This window comes from Cetorhinus maximus, chromosome 3, assembly GCF_964194155.1.
Source record: "Cetorhinus maximus chromosome 3, sCetMax3.hap1.1, whole genome shotgun sequence".
Classification (NCBI taxonomy): domain Eukaryota; kingdom Metazoa; phylum Chordata; class Chondrichthyes; order Lamniformes; family Cetorhinidae; genus Cetorhinus; species Cetorhinus maximus.
Genome location: NC_135881.1, coordinates 167,539,257 through 167,551,680, shown reverse-complemented (window position 1 = coordinate 167,551,680; position 12,424 = coordinate 167,539,257). Strand labels below are relative to the sequence as shown.

Sequence of the window (12,424 nt, the reverse complement as noted above, 5' to 3'; positions counted from 1 at the left end):
ACGACACCATGTATGCCCAAATAGATGGTGTTGCTGCGGGATCCCCTCTAGGCCCAGCTCGCGCAAACACCTTTGTTGGGTTCCATGTTTTCGATGGAGTGACATCTAACCTCCTACCCCTCGCATATTTCTGATATGTGGATGATACATTTGCTATATTTAAATCCGCAGCCACATGTAATAACTTCCTTACATGTCTTAATGGGCTCCATCCTGTGCTCAAGTTTACCTTTGAAATGGAGCAATCAAGTGAACTCCTTTTCTTTGACGTACTTGTTGAGAAAACTGCCAGGGGTTTCTCTACCATGGTCTACCACAAGCCTACACTCACTGGTCAGTGTACACATTGGGATTCTTACAGTTCTGCATGCTGTAAAATTGACCTTATCGGCAGTCTCGTAAATAGGGCCTAAGCCATTTGTTCACCATGTAAGCTTGCTGCTGAAATAGGGCGCATCAAAGACATCCTACGGGATAATGGCTATCCTGATCAGATCATTTCATGCCGTATATCATACAAACTCACGAATGGCCTAAGGCTGTCGTCTTCAAAGAACAAAGAAAAGTACAGCACAGGAACAGGCCCTTTGGCCCTCCAAGCCTGCACCGATCATATTGCCCGTCAATGAAAACATTTTGCACTTCTGGGGTCCGTATCCTGCTATTCCCATCCTATTCATGTATTTGCCAAGCTGCCACTTAAACACCACTATCGTACTTGCATCCACCACCTCCTCTGGCAGCAAATTCCAGACACTCACTACCCTCTGCGTAAAAAACTTGCCCCGCACATCTCTTCTATAGTTTTCTCCTCTCTCCTTAAATCTATGTCCCCTAGGAATTGACTCTTCCACCCTGGGAAAAAACTTCTGACTATCTACTCTGTCCATGCCACTCATAATTTTGTAAATTTCTATCAAGTCGCCCCTCAATCTCCGTTGCTCTAGTGAGAACAAACCGAGGTTCTCCAACCTCTCCTCATAGCTAATAACCTCCAGACCAGGCAGCATCCTGGTAAACCTCCTCTGCACCCCCTCCAACTCCTCCATATCCTTCTGGTAATGTGCCGACCAGAATTACACACAATATTCCAAGTGTGGCCTAACCAAGGTTCTATACAGCTACAGCATGACTTCCCAGCTTTTATACTCAATACCCCTGCCAATGAAGGCAAACATGCCATATGCCTTCCTGACTACCTTATCCACCTGCATTGCCACTTTCAGTGACCTGTGGACCTGTACACCCAGATCCCTCTGCCCGTCAATGCACTTAAGGGTTCTGCCATTTACTGTATAATTCCTACCTGTATTAGACCTTCCAAAATGCATTACCTCGCATTTGTCCGGATTAAACTCCATCTGCTATTTCTCCTCCCAAGTCTCCAACCGATCTAAATCCCGTTGTATCCTTTGACAATCCTCTTCACTATCTGCAACTCCACCAACCTTAGTGTCGTCTGCAAACTTACTAATTAGCCCAGTTACATTTTCCTCCAAATCATTTATGTATACTACAAACAGCAACGGTCCCAGCACTGATGCCTGTGGAACACCACAGGTCACAATTCTCCATTCAGAAAAGCACCCTTCCACTGCTACCCTCTGTCTTCTATGACCAAGCCAATTCTGTATCCATCTTGCCAGCTCACCTCTGATCCCGTGCGACTTTACCTTCTGTACCAGTCTGCCATGAGGGACCTTGTCAAAAGCCTTACTGAAATCCATGTAGATAACATCCACTGCCCTTCCATCGTCGATCATCTTTGTCCCTTCCTCGACAAACTTGATCAAGTTAGTGAGACACGACCTCCCCTTCACAAAACCATGCAGCTTCTCACTAATACGCCCATTTGCTTCCAAATGGTAGTAAATCCTGTCACGAAGAATCTTCTCCAATAATTTCCCCACCACTGACGTAAGGCTCGCTGGCCTGTAATTTCCTGGATTATCCCTGCTACCCTTCTTAAACAATGGAACAATATTGGCCATTCTCCAGTCCTCTGGGACCTCACCTGTAGCCAGTGAGGATACAAAGATTTCTGTCAAGGCCCCAGCAATATCCCCCCTTGCCTCCCTCAGTACTCTGGGTTAGATCTCATCTGGCCCTGGGGACTTATTCACCTTAATCTTTCCGGCCTGAAAAGTGCCCAGTCTACCTCAGATTACCCTGGAAGGGAAAGATATCTCAAAAATTTTAGCAACAGGTGAAGCTGTTTCATGCTACTACTATGCAGCAGCAACAGGAGTGGTATTTGCCACTAACAGGATGTTGCTGTCAAGCCAAAAAGACGTTCTGTCTATCACACAAATGTGTAATGTGGTATATGAATTTCAGTGCCAGTGTGATGCTCGGTATGTAGGCTATACATCCCAAAGACTGGCGGATCATATCAAACAGCGTGTCCCTTCTGCTGTTCACAATGGGCAAGGTACAGACTGTACCTAACCAGCCCATGCTTGCAAAACTTAATGTCCAACATTAGATGTGATTCTGCGATTAGACAACATTTGCTCATTTTTTAAAAATTCATTCACGGTATATCGGCTTTACTGGCTGGGCCAGCATTTATTGCCCATCCCTAGTTACTCTTGAGAAAGTGGTGGTGAGCTGCCTTCTTGAACCGCTACAGTGCATGTGGTGTAGGTACATCAAGAGTGCTGCTAGGAAGAGAGTTCCAGGATTTTGCCCCAGTGACAGTGAAGGGATGGCAATATGTTTCCAAGTCAGGATGATGAGCGACTTGGAGGGGAACTTCCAGGTGGTGGTGTTCCCATCTGTCTGCTGCCCTTGTCTTTCTAGTGGTCGTGGGTTTAGAAGGTGATGTCGAAGGAGCCTTGGTGAATTCCTGCAATGCACCTTGTAGATGGTACACACTGCTGCTACTGTGCGTCAGTGGTGGAGGGAGTGAATGTTTGTGGATGTAGTGCCAGTCAAGTGGGCTGCTTTGTCCTGGACGGTGTCAAACTTGAGTGTTGTGGGAGCTGCACTCATCCAGGCAAGTTGGGAGTATTCCATCACACTCCTGATTTGTGCCTTGTAGATGGTGACCAGGCTTTGGGGAGTTAGGAGGTGAGTTACTCGTTGCACGATTCCTAGCCTCTGACCTGCTCTTGTAGCCAGAGTACTTATATGGCTAGTCCAGTTCAGTTTCTGGTTAATAATCCTCAAGTATGCTAAAAATTACACTGACAACCAATTTAAGATCGTCAGTTAGGCTTGCATTGTGGCACATGGAAGCTACATATATTAAAACACAGGGCCTTGTTCTTTGCAGGCAGAAAGAACATGTACATACATTGTGCCTGTTTCAGCTAAATAAAATAAGTGATAGCCATTCACTGGTTCATTCCCCAGGGCAATACCTTGACCAATCAGAGTCAAGCTGCCTGGCTTAAATTTCAAACAATGCTTGGCAGTTAAATGTCAGTCACCATTAACTGGTGCATTCTCCATGGCAACACCCCTACCAATCAGAGTCCACTTGCCAACCAATCAGCACTCTTGTCTCATACAGTATAAAGTGGTTGCTTCCCCTGACATTGGTATTCTTGTGATTTCCTGATGAGTGCAAGATGAAAAGCTTCAACAAAATGCCTTTTTTCCAGCAATACTCAAGTTCTGTACTACCAAAGGACTATTTGGATACTTTTTTATGCAGCTCGTGGTTAGGATCTGGTCTGCATGAGAGGCAAATTCAATCGTGGCTTTCAAAAGGGAATTGGATAAGCAGCTGAAGAGAGAATTTTCAGGGATACGGAGAAAGGATAGGTCACTGGGACTAGCTGTATTGCTGTTGTAGACAGCTGGCATGAACATGAAGGGCCGTGTGGCTTCCTTCTGTGCTGTAACCATTCTATGATCCTACTCTATGCACTCAGTTTTTTTAATGTTGCTTTGAAACTTATGGAATAAAACTGTTAGATTGAAAACTAAATGATCAGCTATATAGTAACAATACTATATTTATGTCAAGTATAACCAGAGCAGCATGAATGACCTTTTATTGGATATCTTAGGGCAAATACTGAGAGTCATGCTGCCTTTCACCAATTGCCTCATGCTAACATATGGCATCGCCCCTTTAAAATTTCGTAGGTTTTTTTGTTTTTTGTCAAAACCTGTCACTATAGAAACTGAGATTTTGCACGTTTTTAACCTTTAATTAAGGATAATTGTGGATCTCCTTGATCACTTCCACATGAATTTTGATTGAAGGTGATAGGTGTAATATTTTATTTAGTGTGCAGGAGGTTTTCCATTTTTATTAAACTGCACAAAGCCGGTGTCCTGTTTGTAACTTGTTGATGCATCATGGAGTGTAATCGGCTGGTCTACAGCAGTTTTAATGGCTGGGGGGGTTGAGGTGGCTATTGCTTATCCCTTTTTGTTTCCACGCTCCTCATTCCAGTGAGAATGACCTCCCAGTCTGTTCCGCAGTAAGAGTCAGAAAGAAGGATAGACATTGACACCAAGGATTTGATTCCGATAATTAGTTTCACTTGATTTGTGGGAGTTCAGTCTTGAACTGCCATCGAAAATTTGGCTTCTAGCAGGCATAGAAGTTTTCCTTCCTGTGGGCTAGTAAAGCTCATCAAAATTGCATTACTTCCCAGGAGATATTCTTATTGCCTTTTATTCCTGTGTGTACCAATTCTGTTGGATCTTTTTATTTTATATAAAGCTAGAATTCTGATACTCTAATTATTTGATAGCTAATTCTAGATGAATCGAATGAGTAAAAATCATCAAAAGATGTGTTAAGATTTGTCACTTCAATGAAAGCCAGTGAATTGTTTCTTTCTTTTAAGCATTGAACTTTGCTATCGGCAGATGAGATTCAGAATTACTGATGACTATATTTCTTCAGACCTTTGCAGATCAAGTTCTGGGTTACGTTAAGTGGCTCATACCATTGTCCGTAGCTATATCATGTTACGGTGGCCTTAATTCATCGATCATTGCAGCCTCCAGGTAATTCTGAAGTCCATTGAATTTAGGTTTGGGTGATGGGCGGATGATTGCAAACTACACAACTTGAGATAAGAGGTCATTATCTTCACTTTGTTGAAAAGTAAAACTTGACATAAAGATTGACTATTCAATGAATTGAACACTGCTCCATGAAAGGAAAAAAGAAAGACTGGCGTTCATATAATGTCTTTCATGACTTCAAGGGTGTCCCAAAGCACTTTACAGACAATTTCTGTTGTACTGTAGGATATGTGGCAGCCAATGTGGCACAGCAAAGTCTCTCAAACAGCAACATAATAATGATGAGAGAACCTTCACCCTTGGCATCTGGATTCAGATTCAAGCCAAACACTTTGCTCTAGGGAACATGAGTGACACTGACAATTTAGTGACATTTACTGACATTTATTGTCCGTTCCTTGTTGGAGAATTGGTTACGGTGGATCACTGCTTTGAAATGGTGATTGTTTTTACAATTGGATGGCTTGCTCGGCCATTTCAGAGCACATTGAGTTAGCCAAGTTTCAAATGGATGTCTCCTATACTGGCCAAAAAGTCCTAAAGGCAGTCTTAATTCCGTTTTCACAGAACATAATTTGTATTTAAAAAAAAAAGGAACAAAATACTTTTGGTAAATTATAAAGGGATGTGATCAAGGATTTAGGAAGCCATTCACCACCAACCTTGCCCATCCCCATCCCACAGTCAAATGTTTCCATCAAAAAGTATTTAAATATGAATGCATAGTTATTGGATTTGCCTACTGTTTTCTGGAACTGCATAGATAAGTACAGAGTAAAGTTATTTCTCAGTACTATTCTCCGTGGAGCAACTGTCTACTAAACCAATGAAACGTTTTCTCATTTCCAACATTAGGTATCCCACTGGCCTCTCTGATTGACTTGTGCCAGATGGTGAACAATCTTGAGCATGGTCTCTTCCTTCCACCCTTACCACTCCACCTCCACCCTTGCATTGAGGACTTTTACAGCCAATGGATAGGGAACATGTTCATGCCATGAGCCTGGGCTGGATTTAAACTTGAGCCCTGAAGTGAAAGGTGGTCGCTGTAGCTCATTGTGCCAAATGTTCATCCATATTTGTTAAACTTTTCATGATATTAGAAATATTAAGCACCTGTACATGAATCTAGTTTAGTGACTCAGGGTAGTATTTAATGGAGGTAATGGGAGTTCCAGCAAGGCCCCCACATTCTCTCTTTTGGGAAGGCCTCCCACATTAAGTGCCAGCCAGGCACTTAACTGGGCAGTGGCAGGCCTTCCCTGGGATCAAGGACCCTAGGGGCAGAGGCCCTATCCACTAAGCTGCTAGCCAATCTGAGGCTGGCAGCTGTTTATTGATCGGCAATGTCACTAGGGAGGTCGGGCTGCTACCGGTACTGTGCCCACTCGAGGCCTAGGATTTAATGGACCCAGGCAGAGGTGAGTAATGGTGGGATGGGGTTTGTAGAGTGGGAGTCACAGGGCAGGAGTGGGGTGGGGCAGTGGCACTCCCCCCTTCCCAATGCTGGACCCCTAGGAAATAGAGACAGTTCAGGTAAGCTATATTGGTATTTGTGGGTGTTAGGGATGAGTTTTAGCTTTAAAGTTTAAGTTTGATTTGTATTTCTTTATCTGTGTGTTAAGAAAGGTCAAATGGAGTTTTAGTTTCACTTTAAAAAAGTGCCTGCATTTCTAATGAGGTTCTTTATGACTGTCAAGCTAAGGTGAACAAACAAGGTTAGAAGAACAGTGTTGTTGCCTAGCAACAGGGGTGCAGAGAGGCAAGTCCCTCCCACAGACACATACAGAAAAACTAAAGAAACAGCAGTTTTAAGCAGTTTGAAGCCAGGACCCCAAAAATACTGGACACTGGGAGAGGGAGCTGCAGATTTCCCAAAAGAACCAAAAGGTCCCAAGGCCAAAGGAGTGAGACTGAAATAGGGGAAAGTCCCAAGTAGACCTTCTAGTCAAAGGAAGGACAGTAACATGGAAAAGGTCCTGTTAAGTGAAGTTAAGAGTGAGGGGCAGAGAGAAAGGCTCCAAGCTTCAGATTTAAAGAGACAAAAGCTGCAGAAAGAAGATTTAAAGTAAGAACAGCTTGCAAGAGGCAAGAAGGTCCAAAGAGGCCAGTGAAGGTCTGTAGCTCTATGCTATGGGCATGTGAAGCAGTGGTACTGTTGATGGCTGAGTTAGTAAGAGAGAGAGAGAGCATGGAAGACAGCTTGAATGCATGTGGTGACCTGGGGAGAGGAACAGCAGAAGGAGAGTTTGAAACCCTGGAGGTGAACCCTTGCAGAAAGTGTTTGAGAGAGAGAGAGAGTTTGGGAGAAGATTCAAAAGCAAGTTCTTGGAGAGTGGAGATTGGAAACCCTCAAGTGAAAGACCGAGTTCAGTGAGACTGGTTAACTTATGGTGTGACAAGCGTCTGGGGGAGTTGCGGAGAGATCCATAGCATCTGGTTGAGGTGGCATCTGTCACTTGGTTTCAGACTGTGGTGTGTCTGACCACAGGGTGCCTATTGGTACATGGACTATGGACATTAGATTATAAGAGAGCTTTTGTAACTTGTTATCCTTACAAATCTGCATATTTTTGTAAAGGCATAGTTGTGGGTGAAGGGGTATTTGTAATATAGTTCATCTTTTCCTGTTCAATAAATGTTTTATTCTTTTGTTAATAGTTCATCAGCTGACTTCAGTGACTCTGTTCAGTAGCCACTCTCCACGTGCCTAATCAAAAAATAAAAGTTAGGATCTATCAAGCTGGGTTCCACTCTGGGATCAGGCTTGTCCAGGGGTAACCTCAGCTGGGATCCTGACACAGGCACTGAGCGCCTTTGAATGACTCTTAGAAATGCTGTCTGAATTACAGGGCTGCATCACAATGATTATGAGATTGATTCAGCTTAATGAGCACTTTAGATGCACCATGCGGTGTTTAAGGTTAGAAGTTGGTTTTCTCATAAAGCAGGATTGGTTAATGAGCTGAATTTGGGAATGATGATTATTCTCCAACTGCTGCCAGTTTGATCAAATGAGCCGCACATTGCATCGATGTGTAAGGAACAGGAAATTAATGCTAAAAATTACCTAGATAAACCCATTCTCTGTGGTCTGTCTTTATTACTAAATATATCTACTATACTAGAATTAACTTGGGTATTTTATCCAGTCAATATATTTGTGTTTTGAAGTATTTATCTGACTACTATATTTCTTAAAACTTTATAATATATAATTCACCAGTATATTTAGGACATTTAGACTTTGTTATTCTCTTAGTGCACCTTAATTCCAAGGAAGTACTCAGTTTTCCATCTTTCACTTACACTGAAGATCTCAGTATGGCAGTATCTTGTACATTGTAGGTCAGTCAATGACAGTGGTACAGGACCAGTACAGTACCACTGCAGGCATAGCATTAAGTCAATTCAGTCTTAATGTCCTAACTCACCCTAGGCGTTATTGACCAACAGGAATAGTGTTGCTCAGTTGGGCGGTGTTCAAATGAGTTTTTTGGTGGGGGGGTTGCAGGGGAGATGAATTGGAGTTAGAGCTATGGGTTGCATCCCAGAATGCATTATTGTTGTATGCAGGGAAATCTCTTGTACTGGTGTAAAATCAAATGTGGCACTTGAGACAAGAAAATATAACAACTTGTATTTATACAGCACCTTAGGAAAATGTTATGCCCCGCCAAAGCATAGTCAGATAAAAGTGGACACTGAACCAAAGGGTATATTAGGAGGGGTCACAAAAAATTTAGTTGAAGAGGTGGGCTTCAAGGAGTGTCCCGAAGGAAGAAAAAGTCGCGGAGAGGTTCTGTAATTCGGAGCATCAAGCTTAAATGGCTGTAGATATGACTGTCAGTGGTGTGGCAAAGGCAGTACAAAATGCACAGGAGGCCCTGAGCTTGAGAAATAGTTTTTTTGAGGGTTGTAGGGCTGGAAGAGACAATGAGTGATGAGGTCAAGAAGGAGTTTAAGCATAAGGATAAAAAAATTAAATTTGAGGTGTTACGTGGCTGGGGGCTCCATGAGGGTTAGTGAGCATTGGAGGAGGATAGTGCCCATGCTCTTCATTCTGATCCCATTGCTAATCCCTGACCAACTTCGTGGCCAGGCTAAATGATTTCCACTGTGGCAGTTTGAGGGCGTGGTCATGGAGTAGATCACTGGTCCTCGGCTAAGCATTAATGAGTAGCCACATTGGTCTGGCGAAGGCGCAGAGGAGATCTACAAGGATGTTGCCAGGGCTTGAAAATTGCAGCTATGAGGAGAGATTGAATAGGGTAGGGTTGTTTTCCTTCAAACAGAGGAGACTAAGGGGTGACCTAATTGAGGTGCACAAAATTGAGGGGCCTAGATAGGGTCAACAGAAAAGACTTGTTTTCCCTAGCTGAGGGGTCAATTACCAGGGGCATAGAAAGGTGATTGGTAGAAGGATTAGAGGCGACCTGAGGAAAAACGTTTTCACCCAGAGAGTGGTGGGCGTCTGGAATTCACTGCCTTGGTTGGTGGTTGAGGCTGAAACGCTCAACTCATTTGAAAGGCACCTGGATCTGCACCTGAACTGCTGTAACCTGCAAGGCTACGGACCAGGTTCTGGAAAGTGGGATTAAAATAAGTGGCTAGTTTCTTTTTTTTCTCATCTTTGGCTGGCACAGACAAGATGGGCTGAATGGCCTCTTTCTGCACTAACTTTTCTATGGTTCTGTGTTGGAAAGTAAAATAAAATTTTAAGGGGGGTGGGTGTGTGGGCGGAGCACTATTTTACTTTGTGATGGGTCAATGGGAACTGGAGCTGAAGAAATTAAAATCCTACTAATGCAGACAGCAACATAACTGAAATTGGCCCCTCCAAATATCTAACTCTCTTTGAAACCTTGTTTCAAGTATTTGGCTGTAAAGTGCTTTGGGGCATTCTAACGTTGTGAAATGTACTACATAAATTAAAGTTCTTTCGTTTTTAATCTTTGAAGGTATCAGCAGTGAAATAATTGATTTTTTTTGTATTCTATTTGGCTTTACAGATGTACTGTGCAGAATGTCAAGTGCAGAATTATACTTAAAACACTGCTTGCTGAATTGCATTTCTCTATACATGGTTTCATTGTGCTGTATGTTAAGTAGCTCATTAAATTGTGGTATTGCTTGTGCTGGTAGTGTGTTAACACCCCTTATATCTAAGTTGTTGTACCGCAGACTTTACTTTGTTGCTTCACGTGAAGGCCATCTACCCAGTGTGCTCTGTATGATCCATGTTTTTCGATATACCCCGATTCCAGCCCTGTGTTTTAATGTAAGTGAAATTTAGAAATTGTTTTTTCATTTTTTACAATATTTCTAAATGTCAATGAAACTTGTTTGAAGCTATCGAACTGTCAAATATGGTAATAACATAAAGGGCAGAAGGAAACTGAAGTTGAGTAAACCAAAGTTTTTTTTCCTATGCAGGCTCACTAGTTAGTTCAGAGGGATTCAGACATAGAAACAGATGTAGCTGTCCTGCTGTTCTATAGTAATTTGATGCAGTGGAGCTTACATTGGAAATTTTGGACCCAGATTTTCACGGAGTTGGGCTGACCTTTGGAGGCATTTAAAATGGCTGGTGGTATCCAAATCTGGGATTCCTGCCCCCACAGGATAAGGGTGCGGGTTAGCGAGTCTGCATCCTGTACTCGTGACTTGGCTGGCTCCATTGTGGGGCTCAGCATCTCATATGCACTCACAATTTTCGTGGAGTCGGGCCAGCTTCTGGATGACTCGTGGTTCATGCCCGCCTCAGAAGAGTTGAAAGCCACAGTCTGGATTTGGGAACCTTTTGAAGAAGCACATTAACGTACAAATTAGGAGCAGGAGTAGGCCCTTCGAGTCTGCTCCGCCATTCAGTAAGATCATGGCTGACCGGATGCAACCTCCACCCTGCCTTTCACCCCCTTGTTAATCAAAGATAAGTTTAAAAGGCCTTACCCATGCCACTCCCATTATCCTGTGCCCCCTCAATATGCAGTACGTATAAAAGCGTCAATGCAACAGAGCTATTCACAGTATTGAAAATAGAAGCTTTCCTTCATTTCTCACCACTTAATTTTGTCCAAGTAAACATACAGACATTGACAAAATGAAACAAAGAATAGCTTATTATAACGTCATAAAGATGTTGATCAATCGAAGCTAACACTCCCCTTCAACCTGTGTAAACAGAACTGCTGCTGAGAGTCTTGGAGCTGAGCCAAGCCTATTTGGAGAAACCGATATCTGGCCATCTGTTTCTGTTTATAGAATTGCCAGATGGCCTCATTATGAATGCTTGACTGAGCTTCAAGACTCAAATGGATTAACTCGCCGGGGTTCTGTTCCGACAGGTGTAAGTTGAATGCTTGCTTTCATTGACATCTTTATGAAATTATAATAAGTTGTTCTTTCTTTGTCCTGTTCTGTCTTCTTTGTTCTGTTTTGTCTGTTTATCTGGATAAGATAGGAGATGTGAAGTGATGAAAAGTTGTTGTTACTAAAGGGCTCTGTCTGACAGTTTTATAGGGTTGTAAGAACAGCAGTTTATTGAAAGCAGATTCTGAATGAGTGTGTTTTTTCTCTTCAGCATTTCAAGATTGTTATTATATGGCTATAGGTTCTGTATCCAGTGCATACTCGGTGAGTGAGTCACTGAAGGGGCAAGGGGAGCGGGTGAAGGGTGCGAGGACTAGAGGGCCTAACAGCTTTTAAAGTGACCGGACCTTCTAACCAGCCTGCCTCGGTACTAGCCAGAATCAGTGGACCTGGCTCGATCCAGCCCCATCTATCTGGAGTGAAAATTACATACCTGGGCCCGTTCTATTGAGGCGGCTCTGCCAAGTCAGGCATTCCCTGCCTCGAGCAAAAATCCAGCCCTTGGTGGTTAATAAAGTACAGTCATTCTGATTGCCTTCATGAGACTTGGCCATAAGGCTTTCTGTCTTTTTCTCTCGCTCTTTGTTCCATCCTCTTCCTTGCCATCTGGTCACCATTCTCATGCCACTGTTCCTCTAATGCCTTGTGTGTGCCAAGTGTACCTGACTCCCCCAATCTTGTAGACCCATTAAGAACATTAACTTGGCTTTAGAGAGAGAGCAAATAAAAATTGTGGAGATTCATATTTCTGGCATCTGCTTTGTTTTTATTTGTTCCTGGGCAGTGACTGGTGGTGTTGGATGTGGGGGCAGTAGCATCAATGGCTATCTGATATAATGTGGATCTGAAGCTTTTAGCAAGTTAAAGTTTAGGTTTAATCTGCAATCCTGGTAGCGGAGACACACTGTGGTGATGCCCTCACTCCACCCATGATGATACATTTTTCTTCCCATTTTCTCCCAACCCTTTATCTGACTGAGCAATGTGATATGCTCCAAACTTCTGTCTGTGCCACACTCTGATCAGCTGTTGCACTGTATACAGTCTTTGATGAATT

At 43.0% G+C, this 12,424-nt stretch overlaps 1 protein-coding gene across 3 annotated transcripts in view; it reads left to right on the top strand.

The window, feature by feature from the left end:
• Positions 1 to 12,424, top strand: part of LOC144679015 (Y+L amino acid transporter 2-like) — a 100,837-nt gene that overhangs the window by 75,472 nt on the left and 12,941 nt on the right. For all 3 annotated transcript variants that reach the window (XM_078539232.1, XM_078539231.1, XM_078539230.1), the window contains exons 6-7: positions 4,871 to 4,974; positions 10,180 to 10,276. In XM_078539232.1, the coding sequence (XP_078395358.1) occupies positions 4,871 to 4,974; positions 10,180 to 10,276 (201 nt within the window). The remainder of the gene's footprint in view (positions 1 to 4,870; positions 4,975 to 10,179; positions 10,277 to 12,424) is intronic.